Source organism: Triticum aestivum, chromosome 2A (genome assembly GCF_018294505.1).
Source record: "Triticum aestivum cultivar Chinese Spring chromosome 2A, IWGSC CS RefSeq v2.1, whole genome shotgun sequence".
Lineage (NCBI taxonomy): Eukaryota > Viridiplantae > Streptophyta > Magnoliopsida > Poales > Poaceae > Triticum > Triticum aestivum.
The window spans coordinates 18036653-18049444 of record NC_057797.1 but is presented as its reverse complement, the minus strand read 5'-3'; the positions used below and the strand labels follow the sequence as shown (position 1 = coordinate 18049444).

At 47.0% G+C, this 12792-nt stretch overlaps 2 protein-coding genes across 5 annotated transcripts; both read left to right on the top strand.

The window, feature by feature from the left end:
• The first annotated feature begins 776 nt into the window (after nucleotides 1-776).
• Nucleotides 777-2921, top strand: LOC123187039 (nicotianamine synthase-like 5 protein). 3 transcript variants are annotated; one of them, XM_044598797.1, is made up of 2 exons: nucleotides 777-1147; nucleotides 1769-2921. In XM_044598797.1, exon 2 carries the CDS (start codon nucleotides 1809-1811, stop codon nucleotides 2649-2651), a length of 843 nt encoding a protein of 280 aa, XP_044454732.1. In that variant the 5' UTR covers nucleotides 777-1147; nucleotides 1769-1808; the 3' UTR covers nucleotides 2652-2921. The 3 variants fall into 3 exon arrangements, with proteins under 3 accessions (XP_044454732.1, XP_044454731.1, XP_044454730.1); XM_044598796.1 differs by having other exon boundaries at nucleotides 1746-2921; XM_044598795.1 differs by having other exon boundaries at nucleotides 780-1147; nucleotides 1764-2921.
• A 4589-nt stretch (nucleotides 2922-7510) lies between these two features.
• Nucleotides 7511-12336, top strand: LOC123187037 (uncharacterized). Of its 2 annotated transcripts, XM_044598793.1 has the most exons (3): nucleotides 7511-7984; nucleotides 10981-11162; nucleotides 11232-12336. In XM_044598793.1, exons 1-3 carry the CDS (start codon nucleotides 7548-7550, stop codon nucleotides 12077-12079), a joined length of 1467 nt encoding a protein of 488 aa, XP_044454728.1. In that variant the 5' UTR covers nucleotides 7511-7547; the 3' UTR covers nucleotides 12080-12336. The 2 variants fall into 2 exon arrangements, with proteins under 2 accessions (XP_044454728.1, XP_044454727.1); XM_044598792.1 differs by having other exon boundaries at nucleotides 10981-12336.
• The last annotated feature ends 456 nt before the right edge of the window (nucleotides 12337-12792 follow it).

The following is a 12792-nucleotide window of genomic DNA, read 5'->3' as shown; positions in this document are numbered from 1 at the left end:
TGATACGGTCACTGGACTTCAGAATACGCTAGTTTCGGTCATTATATACGTTTTGGGGTAAGTATACGAGCACTGGCTCACCGTAGAGCATCGTATTACACTCTGTTAACCACGTAGATACTTTACGTGGCACTCTACTGATCGGTCAAATTGGCCACGTGGCGCTTTGTTCACCAGTCATATAGTCTACGTGGTACTCTGTTCATCGACCAAATTGGCCACGTGGCGCTTACCACGGCATTGACAACCCACGTCCACTTTTACCTTGTGGACCCCACCTGTCTGTTGGTAGAAGAAAGAAATAAGAGATTTTTTTTTGAGGGGTGGTAAATCGCTTTATTCATCATCGAATACCACATTATGTGGGATACAGGAAGCATCATGGGGTTGCAAAAGCCACAAATGGCGCCCCTGAGATAATCTAACAGAAAATCTAGCTAAATTATGAGCATCATTATTTGATAAACGTCCCTCATAAGTGATTCTACAATTATACATTTCAGACCTAGCATTGATTTCAGTGACGATCGAACCGTAGCTGCCTCTGCTTCTCTTGTTTATATCATCAACAACTTGCTTCGCATCTGAGGCGATGACAAAATCATGGATTGACAGGTCTTCCGCCAGCGCAAAAGCTTCACGGCATGCTAACGCCTCAAGGGTGGCTGCATCGTGCAGGCTGTCAATCACACATGTAAGTTGGTACCATAGCCTAGCCCATCCAGCCCAACTCCTTTATAGAATAATCCAGCCCAACTCCTGGAATAATAATATTCCGTCGATCAAAAGAAAAATCATACTGACGATATGCGCCTTTGGTCAAGCTCGGTTTCTCCTCTCCCCCATTCCTCTCTCCAACCTCCAGCCAAAGAAGCGCTCCCGATCTGAAATCCGGCCACCACCTGCAGCGCGACGGAGCTGATCCCGGCCGCCTCCCCGCACCGTCATCCCTGCCTTCGCCTCCCCGCTGCAGACGGCGGCGTCATCCCGCCGCGACGCAGCCGGTGCCCTCCTCCGCTTCGGGGGCCCGAGAAGGTCGCCGTCCTCCCCCCACGACGGAGAGATATTCGTGCGGCCGCGAACGGCTGAAGGGGGACTAGCGGTGGAGCGGGAGCGGGAGCAGACGCCGGCCGGCCGGCTGCTACGGGTAAGGCCAGTGCTACTGTGCTACTGAAGCTTTTTCAGTGCCCGCATCGCCAGTTCAGTCGGTTTCCCACCGTCCACTGTCTCTATATTGAGTACTGATTTAGACAAAATAAAATCACATTCAACTTAAGGTGTTCCCTGGTGAACTGAATTTCTGGGAACATCAATAGAAGAATGACTGTGCGCTCTAATTTGGTAGAGAAAGATCCTAATTTATTCAGTAAAGAACAACTCTATTCTGCCATTTTTCTTCAGATCCGAGTGAATATTCAACAGAGGTTGGCTCGTAGGCACATGCCAGAGACTAAATTTATCCACCTATCGGCCTATCCCCCCACTCCAAATTTATTAGGTATATTGTCAAGCTAGCTACCAAATCATGAGCTTGTCAGCAAGATGCAATGACGCATGTCGGAAATTAGAGGCGCGAAACAGGCCGTCACGTCTGTGCAAGCATGAAGCGCGCCTCGCATACGATTTCCATGCTACATACGACCCCTCACCCTCCACAGCTCATCAAACTGCTCAATCAATTGCAATTCCATTGATTTTTTTCCCTTCATATTGTATCAAGCATCAGCTCCATCATAGCACTACAGCCTACATTTGTTTTTCAGAACAGCACTACAACACCAGCCATACCTACTTGGCAATCAAGTGACATGGAGGCCGAAAACAGCGAGGTGGCTGCTCTGGTCGAGAAGATCACCGGCTTCCACGCCGCCATCTCCAAGCTCCCGTCGCTAAGCCCGTCCCCTCAAGTCGACGCGCTCTTCACCGAGCTGGTCGCGGCGTGCGTCCCGTCGAGCCCGGTGGACGTGACCAAGCTCGGCCCGGAGGCGCAGGAGATGCGGCAGGACCTCATCCGCCTGTGCTCAACCGCCGAGGGGCTGCTCGAGGCGCACTACTCCGACATGCTCACCGCCTTGGACAGCCCGCTCGACCACCTCGGCCGCTTCCCTTACTTTGACAACTACATCAACCTGAGCAAGCTCGAGAACGACCTTCTGGCCGGTCACATGGCGGCTCCGGCCCGCGTGGCGTTCATCGGGTCAGGGCCGCTGCCGTTCAGCTCGCTCTTCCTCGCGACATACCACCTGCCGGACACCCGCTTCGACAACTACGACCGGTGCAGCGTGGCCAATGGCCGGGCGATGAAGCTGGTCGGCGCGGCGGATGTGGACGTGCGCTCGCGCATGCCGTTCCACACGGCCGAAGTCGCGGACCTCACGTCTGAGCTCGGCGCGTACGACGTGGTTTTCCTGGCGGCGCTCGTGGGGATGACGTCCGAGGAGAAGGCCAACACCATCGCGCACTTGGGGAAGCACATGGCAGATGGGGCGGTGCTCGTCGCGCGAAGCGCGCACGGGGCGCGAGCGTTCCTCTATCCTGTAGTGGAGCTGGACGATATCGGGCGTGGCGGGTTCCAAGTGCTGGCCGTGCACCACCCTGCAGGTGATGAGGTGTTCAACTCATTCATTGTTGCACAGAAGGTGAAGATATGATAGGAAATGAGTGCATAAATGAAGAAAAGGGGGAGCCTGGCTGCCTGTGCCAATTGTGTCTCACATTGATAAGGCTGATGTAATGGGGAGTATCATATACTAGTATCATGCATATGATACTAGTATATGATACTACGTTCCTAATGCATAGTATCATATATTAGTATCATGTAGTACTCTATTTATTGCCATGCATGATACAAGATATCTTAGCATTTAATATGATACAGTATCATGATATGATACTACACCCTCTCTTTCTTCATTTAATGCTATGACACCTCATTAAAATTGCCTAGTTGGCATGCATGATACTCCCTCCGTTTCTTTTTAGTCTGCATATAAGGTTTGGTCAAAGTCAAACTTTATAAAGTTTGACTAATTTTACATTAAAAAATATAAACATTAACAATATGAAATCAATATTATCAGATGCACCACAAAATGTATTTTCATACTATATAGTTTTAATATTGTAGATGTTCATAATTTTTTATATAAATTTGGTCAAACTTTGTCTAGTTTGACTTTGACCAAATCTTATATGCGGAGTAAAAAGAAACGGAGGGAGTACTACTTATGATACTACCATTACGACCAGCCTAATAACTGGATGATAACCCGCATATTGATGCGGGTACTGGTTGCAATATGTTTCAATGAGGTTTGGTTGTATCAAACATGAGTATTTGGCTTAATAATATTGGATTGAAACTGAAAATAGAAATGATGTATTGTATTTGATTATTATATAGTTGTAAAATATTTATTTGGATACAAGTAGCATAGAAGAATGGAAAATCTTTTGACATACATGGTTGCATGTTGAGGTGGCCTTTTCTCATACATGGTTGCATGTTGAGGTTGCATGTTTGCATATTGAGACTTTAATTGGTTCGCTTATCTTGTGATCTTTTTGGTAATGCCTTCATCACCAAATCGAGGCTCAAAAAAATGTCGGAGTTGCAGTCGAGCATGTGGAACAATAATGCACACAATCTTTCGCTTTCCAGTCAAGTAATAATAAAGATGCTCAAAAACAAAGTGGCAATGCCACTCCCATTACAAAATAATGGGAATGCTATCCTTCAAAATATTGTCCCATTAACAATCAGTTATCACATTAGTCACAACAGTAAACTATCCCGTTAGTACAATATGCTCGCTGCTATAGCCATATCGAGGGTCTAACAAACTGGAAATGTTGTCAACTCTAAAAATAGCCATGGAATGTTGGAATAGCTCATGATTTCTTTGATGTTGATAATCGGGAGTTCGGTTATTAGACTATGCTTTTAAGACATAGTAGGTTGTTATTTAGTTTCGGTTGGTTCGTGAATCTCAACACTACTTTTAGATTCAGATCACCTATCACGAATAAGAGAACTAATTTCATTTGTTGTACAGGGCCTTTATTTCTTATTTTACCTGTTTAGATATTTTAAATTAAGCTGGACTTTTAAGTTTTAATTGTTACTATTTTGATGTCACAGTTGTGCCAACCATTCTGTATCTCAAGCAAGTTCATCAGTGCACAAAAAAATTTCATTGTATTTTCCTGAGTTGCGAGACATGAATCTCTTCTAATGATGGTTGCTGAGTTGGTGAGCTCTATATTTGTTTTACCTGATATGATGTTTAGTTTGCTTATTGATAGCTGGTGTTACAGTACACATTTTAGTAATGTAGAACACTATTTTGTTTGTGTTTACACACTCGGTTGTGTGTTGTCATCAAAATGTGAGTTATTTACCCAAAACCACCACACTTGGGGCTAGGGTAACAACTTGGTACCAGATTTGTGCCAGGGCACAAGAAACCACCGAAATTATGCCTAACATGTAACACGGAGCACTGATGCTGGGATTTGGTCGCGAAAACAACCAAACTGATAAGTAGGGCCCGCCTGTTGGGCTGACGTGGCGAAGACCAAGCACATAAAAAAAGTGTTGACTAGGTGAGGTGGCAGATGACATGCGGGTCCCGCCTGTCATTGACTACGTGTTCATCTTTATTTCTTTGGAGCATTGCATCGAGCGGCTTGTCCGAGCATCTCTACCCCATGCGAGCCGAGAGCTCCATAGCCATGGAAGCCGAGCCCCTGCTCAAGCTTGCCCCAGGCTGCCTCAGCCTCTTCCCTACACGTCACCAACCCTCGAATCCCGCCGCCGCCCCCGCCGGCATGGACGGCCGAGCCGAGAGCTCCATGGCCACCATGGCCACAGTAGCCGAGCCCTGCTCGAGCTAGCCCAGGGCCACATCACGCTTGCCGTCGGCGTGCTGGCCTGCGGGCAGGGCCAGCAAGGACGCGCAGCTCCCGCGCTGCCTGGGTAGGGCGACTGCGTCGGGCAGCGCGACGGGCGGCCTCCATGGACGACGACGAGCATGACCTCGCCTTCTTCTTCACGCAGGTGTGCTCATTCATGGCGTCGGCGTGTCCGAGCACTCATACGTGCTCAAGGTGAGCCACTCGTCCCTTCCCACGCAGCCACAACTTGGCTTGCCCGGCACCTTGTCCACGTCGCCGTCGTATGAAAGCTTCGGCAAGGTGGCCACCACCTTGGTAATTGGTAGGAGGATAGGAAGAGCTGCGTGAGCCTGCGGACGGGATGGAGAAGTCCGACTCGCCGTTCCTCTGGTCGCTGCTCCGGCGTGGCCATGGCGTATTGTGCCTTCTTCAATGGCTAGAGGATGAACGCAGACAAGGTGTTCGTTGGAATGCTCCATAGAAAAAATGTTGTGAAGAAGATGACTCTCTAGTCATTGACAGGTAGGGCCCACGCCTCATTTGCCACATCAGTTGGTCAAATTTTTTGGTCTTCGCCACGTCAGCCCGACAGGCGGGCCCTACTTGTCGGTTTGGCTGTTTTCGCGACCAAATCCCAGCATCAGTGCTCCGCGTTACATGTTAGGCACAATTTCGGTGGTTTTTTGTGCCCTGGCGCAAATCTGGTACCAAGTTGTTACCATAGCCCCAAGTGTGGTGGTTTTGGATAAATAACTCTCAAAATGTTATATTAGCATAATCGTATTATTCATAAAAAAGCTCCTTGACAAGCCAATCGAACCAGTCTATCTAGTACTAATAGTATGCCTTGGTAGAACTACTTGAGCCTAACCTATATGTTGCTTCCTGTACATACAACTACTGTTATACATTGTGATATGACTGAGCGCACATTGTGATATTCCTGTACATACAACTACTTGTGCCTAACCTATATGTTGCTTCATGTACATTATATTGAGGACGAGTGGTGCAAGCCGCTTCGATGTTGAAGACTTTCTCTACGACGAGAATGTTTGATGCTTCGGGCACAGGAAGAAATCCAGGCCCTTTTGGTTTATCAGCAAGCTTTGCTCAAGTATCATACTTTGCTTGACTGTCTCTGAATCACGACGCATGATTGCTGCAGTCCAGCCTTATTCAGTGCAACAAGAGTGTTCTGAATTAGTACAGTGTGCACCTGTCCAGCCTTATTGTACGTTATTTGTAATCAGTACTACAAACCAGTGTTTTATGAACCACTTGCTTCGGCGATGCTACTGCCCAACTATGTATTATACCACTAGCTACCAAGCCGTTTCAGTTAATTTCTCTTCGACCATTCACCTTCTGTACGAATGCCTTGCTCTGAATATCATGTTGCATCAAAACTGATGGATGTTCTCTCAGACCTTAATTGCTTTGTATGAAAATCCCGTACTTAAAGCATTCTGTGTTAGCGTTGTCTCTGGTTTCTAATTGTGTTGCTTGCTCTGTATTTATCCCGCTGTCACTTTGGTCACTTTTGCTACTCTTTAACACTGAACTTTATGCCCTAATTGCTCTTGAATAAGCTAAATACTTGTGCTTTATCATGGGCGTGCTAAAAAAAACATGCTAAGCTTACCGCAAAATTACAATTACAGTATGCCGGGCATGCACACTTAGGCACAATCGGCAATACCCGGCACCGCACGCCGAGGCGCGCTACAGGTCTAGCTGCATGCATCGTACATATGCGGAGGCCCCGGAGGTACATCCTCCTTTTCTAAAAAAAACACTCTGAAATATACTACTTTGGTGAATGTCCTTACGTCTTGCTGCCCAAATTGATGAGAGAAAAGCTTCAAAAAAGAGCATGTGAATTTGAGCCTAGCTGGTCGATCGGACACGAGTAACGCGGGAGCATCTGTCCGGCATTTGTTTGAGTCTGCCGTGGACAAAGTTGGCCAGGCGAGGCAGTGACCACAAATGATTGCCACAAACAAAAACGCTGCCACGTTTTGTTTGCCTACCGGCCGCTAGGAAGGACAAGGCCAAGATCCAGATCTGAAAGATTAAATCAGGAGTGGCCCAACGTCGCTTCAATGTTGCAAGAATCTAAAACTTGTGTACTACCCCGTGACGCGAATTGAACGCACTTGATTTGCGGGGTCAGAGCATCTTCAACGGATGCCCTAAATAAGCCGCACGCTAGATAAAACTGCTATATAGCGCACGCGATCGAAAGTAGCGGTCGGTGCAGCCCGTGATGCGAATTAGACTATGGATAGTCTAAGCCTCTTAATATATATCCCAAATGATAAGTGACACACGTGTGACATGAAGCATTCTATGTTTGTTTTTTACAGTTAAAGTTGACATTTAAAAAAATCATATTTGCCATCCTCACGTCACTAAATTTGTCATAAAAAACATTTAAAAATGTAATGTATTCGTGCCACACATGTAACACTTATTAGGGTCCATATATATTTTTGCTCTAATAAAACCGCCCTTTATCGAAAAATATATTTGCGCTAATGGTCCCGGGCGATGGGGCTAGCTCCTGCTATAAAATACCTAGCCAGGCTGCTAGTCTGAGCACCCCAGCTTGAAAATTCACAAGCGCACGGCACGCGAGAAATACTATGGATAGGAGTATCTGGAGAAATGCAGGCCCCTGGATGGCTGATCCTTCAGTGGTGCTACCGCCCGTGGTATTTCCTCTCTCGGGCCCTCCGGTGTGCGCTACCTTGGGGGATCCGTCTCGTCCGGGGTGCCTGCGCTCCGTCTATGACCAAGCAACGGCCGCCACTTACATCGAGCTAAGCTACGTCGTCCTCCGCGCCACCACCCCAGCCGAGAAGTTCTACCTGGAGCCGTCCAAGAAACACGACGGGCTCCTGCACGTCAGATGCTCCGACGGCGACAAATACTGGGTCGCCCAGCAGCTACGCGCGCCCGGCGGCGGCGGCAGTACCTGGTTCATCTGTGCCACCGCAGATGAACCGGAGGAGGACCTGACCAAGCCGTCCTGCACCTTGTTCGACTTCAGGCCTGACTCTACCACCAAACGCACCGCCAGGTACTCTTCACTGGAGTATATCTTCTTCTGTCTGTCTTGTCACTTCCCTATATTTGGCCCTCCCCATTTTCTTGACTGCCTAATTCATAGTGCTGTTTCAGCAAAATATGGTTATGTTTCAGCAATGTGTATACATATATACTACTCTACATTATCCCGTACACTTTCATAAGATTTCGACATAGTATTTCTTCTCGGCACATTATCTGGTTTTTATAGAGACATTTTACAGTACATCAGACTAATATTGGCCGTTTATTTTATGTGTTTGGACAGCCCAGATTTAAAAATACTACTGCAGATTTTTGATAGTATAATTTGTGATCAGGGACAATTTCGGTAGTTCTATTTAGGAAAAACGCAGCTATGGCGTCTTGGGAGCACCAGCAGGGCCAGCTATATATGTGAGGGATCTCCACTACGACGTGCGGAGGAACCGATCTAAGGCGCTGTCTGAAGAACGTGCCACGGAGAGAGGGCTGTTGGCACAGGCCCGATCGACCTCGACAACGGAGAGAGAGCTAATCGGTTCCGTCGGAGAGGTAGACGTATACACGAAGCAGACTAGTAGGCTCCTTGATCGATTCTTCCCCTGGCTTGAAGATGCACGTACACAGCTACGAGCAGCCGGCCGATGGATCGATCTCGGTAGGAACTAGCCGAAACAAGGGCCGTGGGGCGGCTGCGCCGTCGAATATCTTGAGGTGGCGACTACAGGCCGGGAGACGCAGCGGCCGGCCCTGCGCGCCCGTCGGCTGCTGGAGCGCCTGCGTCGACAGAATAATGACGAGCTGTACGGAGATGAGGGGTAAACTTACGCACTGTGTGAGAACGAGGGGCCAACCTACGAACTAAGACGAGGGATAATTCTTTTCTTCAGGTGTCAATTGCAATTACTCATATAGAATACTTATTAATCATTACAATGATAACAGCAAGAAAGGACAAATCTTCTAACAGGCAATTACCAAAATGTCCTGCAGAGAAAAAAATTGAGATTAATAATGACCATCGGATCGCTTATATACTACCCATTGTTTCTGGTAGTAAGATGTACCGTAAAAAGTCCCTTTTTATATATTATTCGAGCATCTACAGCCGGAGGTATGGCCAGGTATAGCCCACACCTCCCCTTTCCTTCCGCGCGTCCGCCCTGGCTCCTCCCGCCACCCGTCCCTCAGTTTTTTCTCTGCCTCTTGCGCGCCTCCTATATCTCTCTCTCTCTCCCATCTCCTTTGTCTTCTTCCCCCTGCCGACGAGTCTCCACAACAGAGTCTGCGTTCAACTCCATGAACTCCTGCCTGGTCACCGGCCCTGGCTCGCCTCCGAGCATAGAGCGATGGACATCAAATTGAGCACGATGCTCAACAGAGAGAGCGCGATATGCACCGGGAACACAAAGCTCATGTGGAAGTGTTCAACGAGCTCCCGGGCTTGCGCTCATGGATGGCGCGACTAGCGTCGAGCCATGGGGATTTGAAGAGTAGGGTGCTCACCAAGGTACGCCCTCACCATGAAAATGTCGGTGTGGTCCATTACACTGGCGTTGTCGGGGACGTACAGGGAGGAGAGGACACCCTCCTTGTGGAGCGCCTCGTGCGCTGCAACATGGGACGACAATACGACGGTGCTTGCCATGTCGAGCTTCATGGAAGACATGACAGGGCCGTAGGACACTGACTGGCGATTGAGCACACGGTGCAGCTCGCCTCCATGGAACATGTCAGGGATGTTGCCAATGACCGGGAATGAGGTTGGCAAAGGCAGATGGTGGCGATGCAGGCGCACCAGTGACGTCGTAGAGAAGATCGAGGTGTTGCATTGCAAGTGTTTGACGAAATGCATGAGCCAAATGTAAGCTATAGGACGCCCCTAACTGCCACACGTGTGGCAGGAAGGGAGACGCACCACACGTCTCTAATGCAAACAGATTGCCACGTCATCGCATGCATGCATGTAGGAATCTTTTTGGATTTTCAGTTTTTAAAATGTTTTATCTTTTAAACGAAAAATCCGATTGAAGATCCGTTTTCACTATTAAATCTCTCGCGATGAGATATTCGAAACTAGATCCCATGTTGATATGTTTTGATGATTTTTTTTTGGATTAAAAGTTGCTATGTCTATTGGATATGAATTGCCATGATATTTACACTGAAATTGCCATGATATGTTTCAGCTATTTTCTTCTACATTTAAAAGTAATTTTTGACATTTATAAAACGGGGAATTAAGAAAATAGACTTGCCATGAACCATAAACTAAAATTGCCATGATACATGCACGTAAAATTGCCATGGTTTATACAAAAAATAATTTTCATGGTTAAAGTACTGGAATTGCCATCATCAAAATACTAAAATTGCCATGATCTACAAACTAAAATTGTCACATGGCCACTTTAGTTTAAGCCCTATGGCAACTACAGTGTAAACATCATGGCAACTTCTGGGCAAAAAAAAATTTCGTCGAAACATATCAACATGGGGTCTAGTTTTGAAGATCTCGTCGAGACGGATTTAATGGTGAAAACGGATTTTTAGTTCGCTTTTTTATTTAGGAGATACAACATTTTTAAGCTGAAACCAAAAAAAATTCTGCTGATGTCATCTATTCATACGTGGCAAAATGAGTGGTGATGGAGGGGTGCAAACGCCCACACGTGTGGGCGTTAACATTTTCGAAGCTATATGGAGTTAAGTTAGGGGTTTGGCTTGGAACCGTCATTATTTAACCGATTAAGGAGTTAGGATATAAGGGGCCGCCCGTATAAGGGCCTAAATTTTTAGAGATCGAGTAGAGATGCTCTAACTCCCCACTCCCTTTTCTTCGTATTTACCACTTCTAATTTACATGCACATTAGTATATGATTTTTTTTGTAACGTATGGATTCCTTTGAAGTTTCCACTTAGATAGATGGCAATGGCTGCCATGCATGCAACTTACTTGGAATTAAGGCATGATCTAATACAATTTTTTTATTTCTGTACAACAGGTTCTTTCATTCCCAGCAAAAGAAGTATGCTTGCATGCTTTCTGTGTCTGGTCCAGGCAAAGCCTACTTGCAACTAAGAGATAACCTAGAAGCTGATAGTTCTAATATGAGTCTCTTCAGTGTTCGTCGCTTGTCACACGACAAGGAACTGCCCAAGTATGTTGTCTTCAAAGGCGACAATGGCAAGTACCTCACAGCACACGAAACATCAGTTGATATCTTTCTGGTGTTTTCATCGTCTGATATTGCAGATCCAACTGTGATCCAAGAGACCTATACCGACGAGTATGGCGTCGTCTATATAAAACAAGTTGCCTCAAAAGTGTATTGGAGGCGTGGCCTTGAAGGTGGCCATGCTGTAAATTGGATGATGGCCGACATAGGCAGCAGGGACTACGGAATGGTTGACTGTTTGTTCAAGGTGGTCATCAAGGATGACAACTACATTGCAGTCCTATCCCATGGCAACGGCAAATTTTGCAGGAGGGTAACCATCGACGACAAGATAGATTACTTCCATGCTTCTTCCGACGATGGCAATACGAAAGAAGCAACGTTCCAGATTGAAGAACCGGTCCGTTCTCGAGAAATCTATGATGTCGAGTACCGCGTTGGGGGAAAGAAGACCAGCACCAACAAAAATGTCTCCAGGACCCTTGTGCTTGCTACCAACAGAACACATGAAACCCACAACGCCCAAACCACCATCGAACTGTATGACAGAATAGAGAGTACCTGGGATGCCAAGTTAACACTCGACGTAGGTATCAAGGCCAAGTTGTCAGCCGGCTTGCCATTCCTGATGGAAGGCGATGTTGAAAGTCATCTTGACTTTCATGGAGAGTATAATTGGGGTGAAACCAAGATACAAGAAACTAAGCGCTCCATAGAATACTCATATCCTGTGCCTCCCATGACTAAGGTGACATGCAGCATATTTTCAAGAGAGGACGTCGTTGATGTTCCCTTCTCGTACATGCAGAAGGATGTTCTGCTCAGTGGGGAAGTAGTTCCCCCTCGCCAGTTGCATGATGGCGTCTATCGGGGTGCCAAGTCCACTGATGTCGACATCGACACCAGCGAAGAAAAGATCACATAAGTAATGCATGCATATGGCTGCCGCTATATGCGTACTAAATAAACAAAGTCCATCGTCTATGTTATGATTTACTTTGTACTAGATACATCCATTTTGACGATAAGTATTTTCGAATGGAGGAAGTAATAAGCAATGAATGCTTCGGGATCGGAGGGGCATCCACGGCCATGCATGGTTTTCTGTTAGTGCACCACGCACGTACTGTATCTCTTTTTCTGTTCCTACTATAATAGACAAGTTATTTCTATTATGCTTAACTAGCAAATGTGTCTGTGCACTGTAACGGGAGAAGCAAATACTCGCATGGCCCTAGTGATCCATCGGTATTGCCACATCTCCTCTTCGCCCCTAGCAATTCATCTGTGTTGTCACTTTCTCATGCTTTCCACCTTGACGTCGTATGACTTGTACTTCCCGTCATCGTACGCGCTTCATGTTCCGCTCGCTTGGCTAGACGCTGCATGGCCGAGCGCAGGGAAATCACGACATTGTCTCGCGTCTAGCTAGCTATCTCGCGCAGGCACAGCTCCACCTCCCGTGCCCTTGTGCTCGCTGGCGATAGGGCCGACATGATCAACTCCCAACACGATGGCATGTCCATGGCAACACTGACGATTGATCGAGGAGGCGGATGAATACATGATTTAACCTTTTCTCGTTCTTTTTGAAACTTTGTTTGCTACTCCAGGTAGGCATGTGCGAGCGGAGTTCCT

Excerpts from the sequence above, each read along its gene's own strand:
- LOC123187039 (XM_044598797.1), top strand. The coding sequence starts at position 1,809 with ATGGAGGCCGAAAACAGCGAGGTGGCTGCTCTGGTCGAGAAGATCACC.
- LOC123187037 (XM_044598792.1), top strand. The coding sequence starts at position 7,548 with ATGGATAGGAGTATCTGGAGAAATGCAGGCCCCTGGATGGCTGATCCT. Across the intron at positions 7,985-10,980 it reads ACCACCAAACGCACCGCCAG|GTTCTTTCATTCCCAGCAAA; the intron begins GTACTCTTCACT and ends TCTGTACAACAG.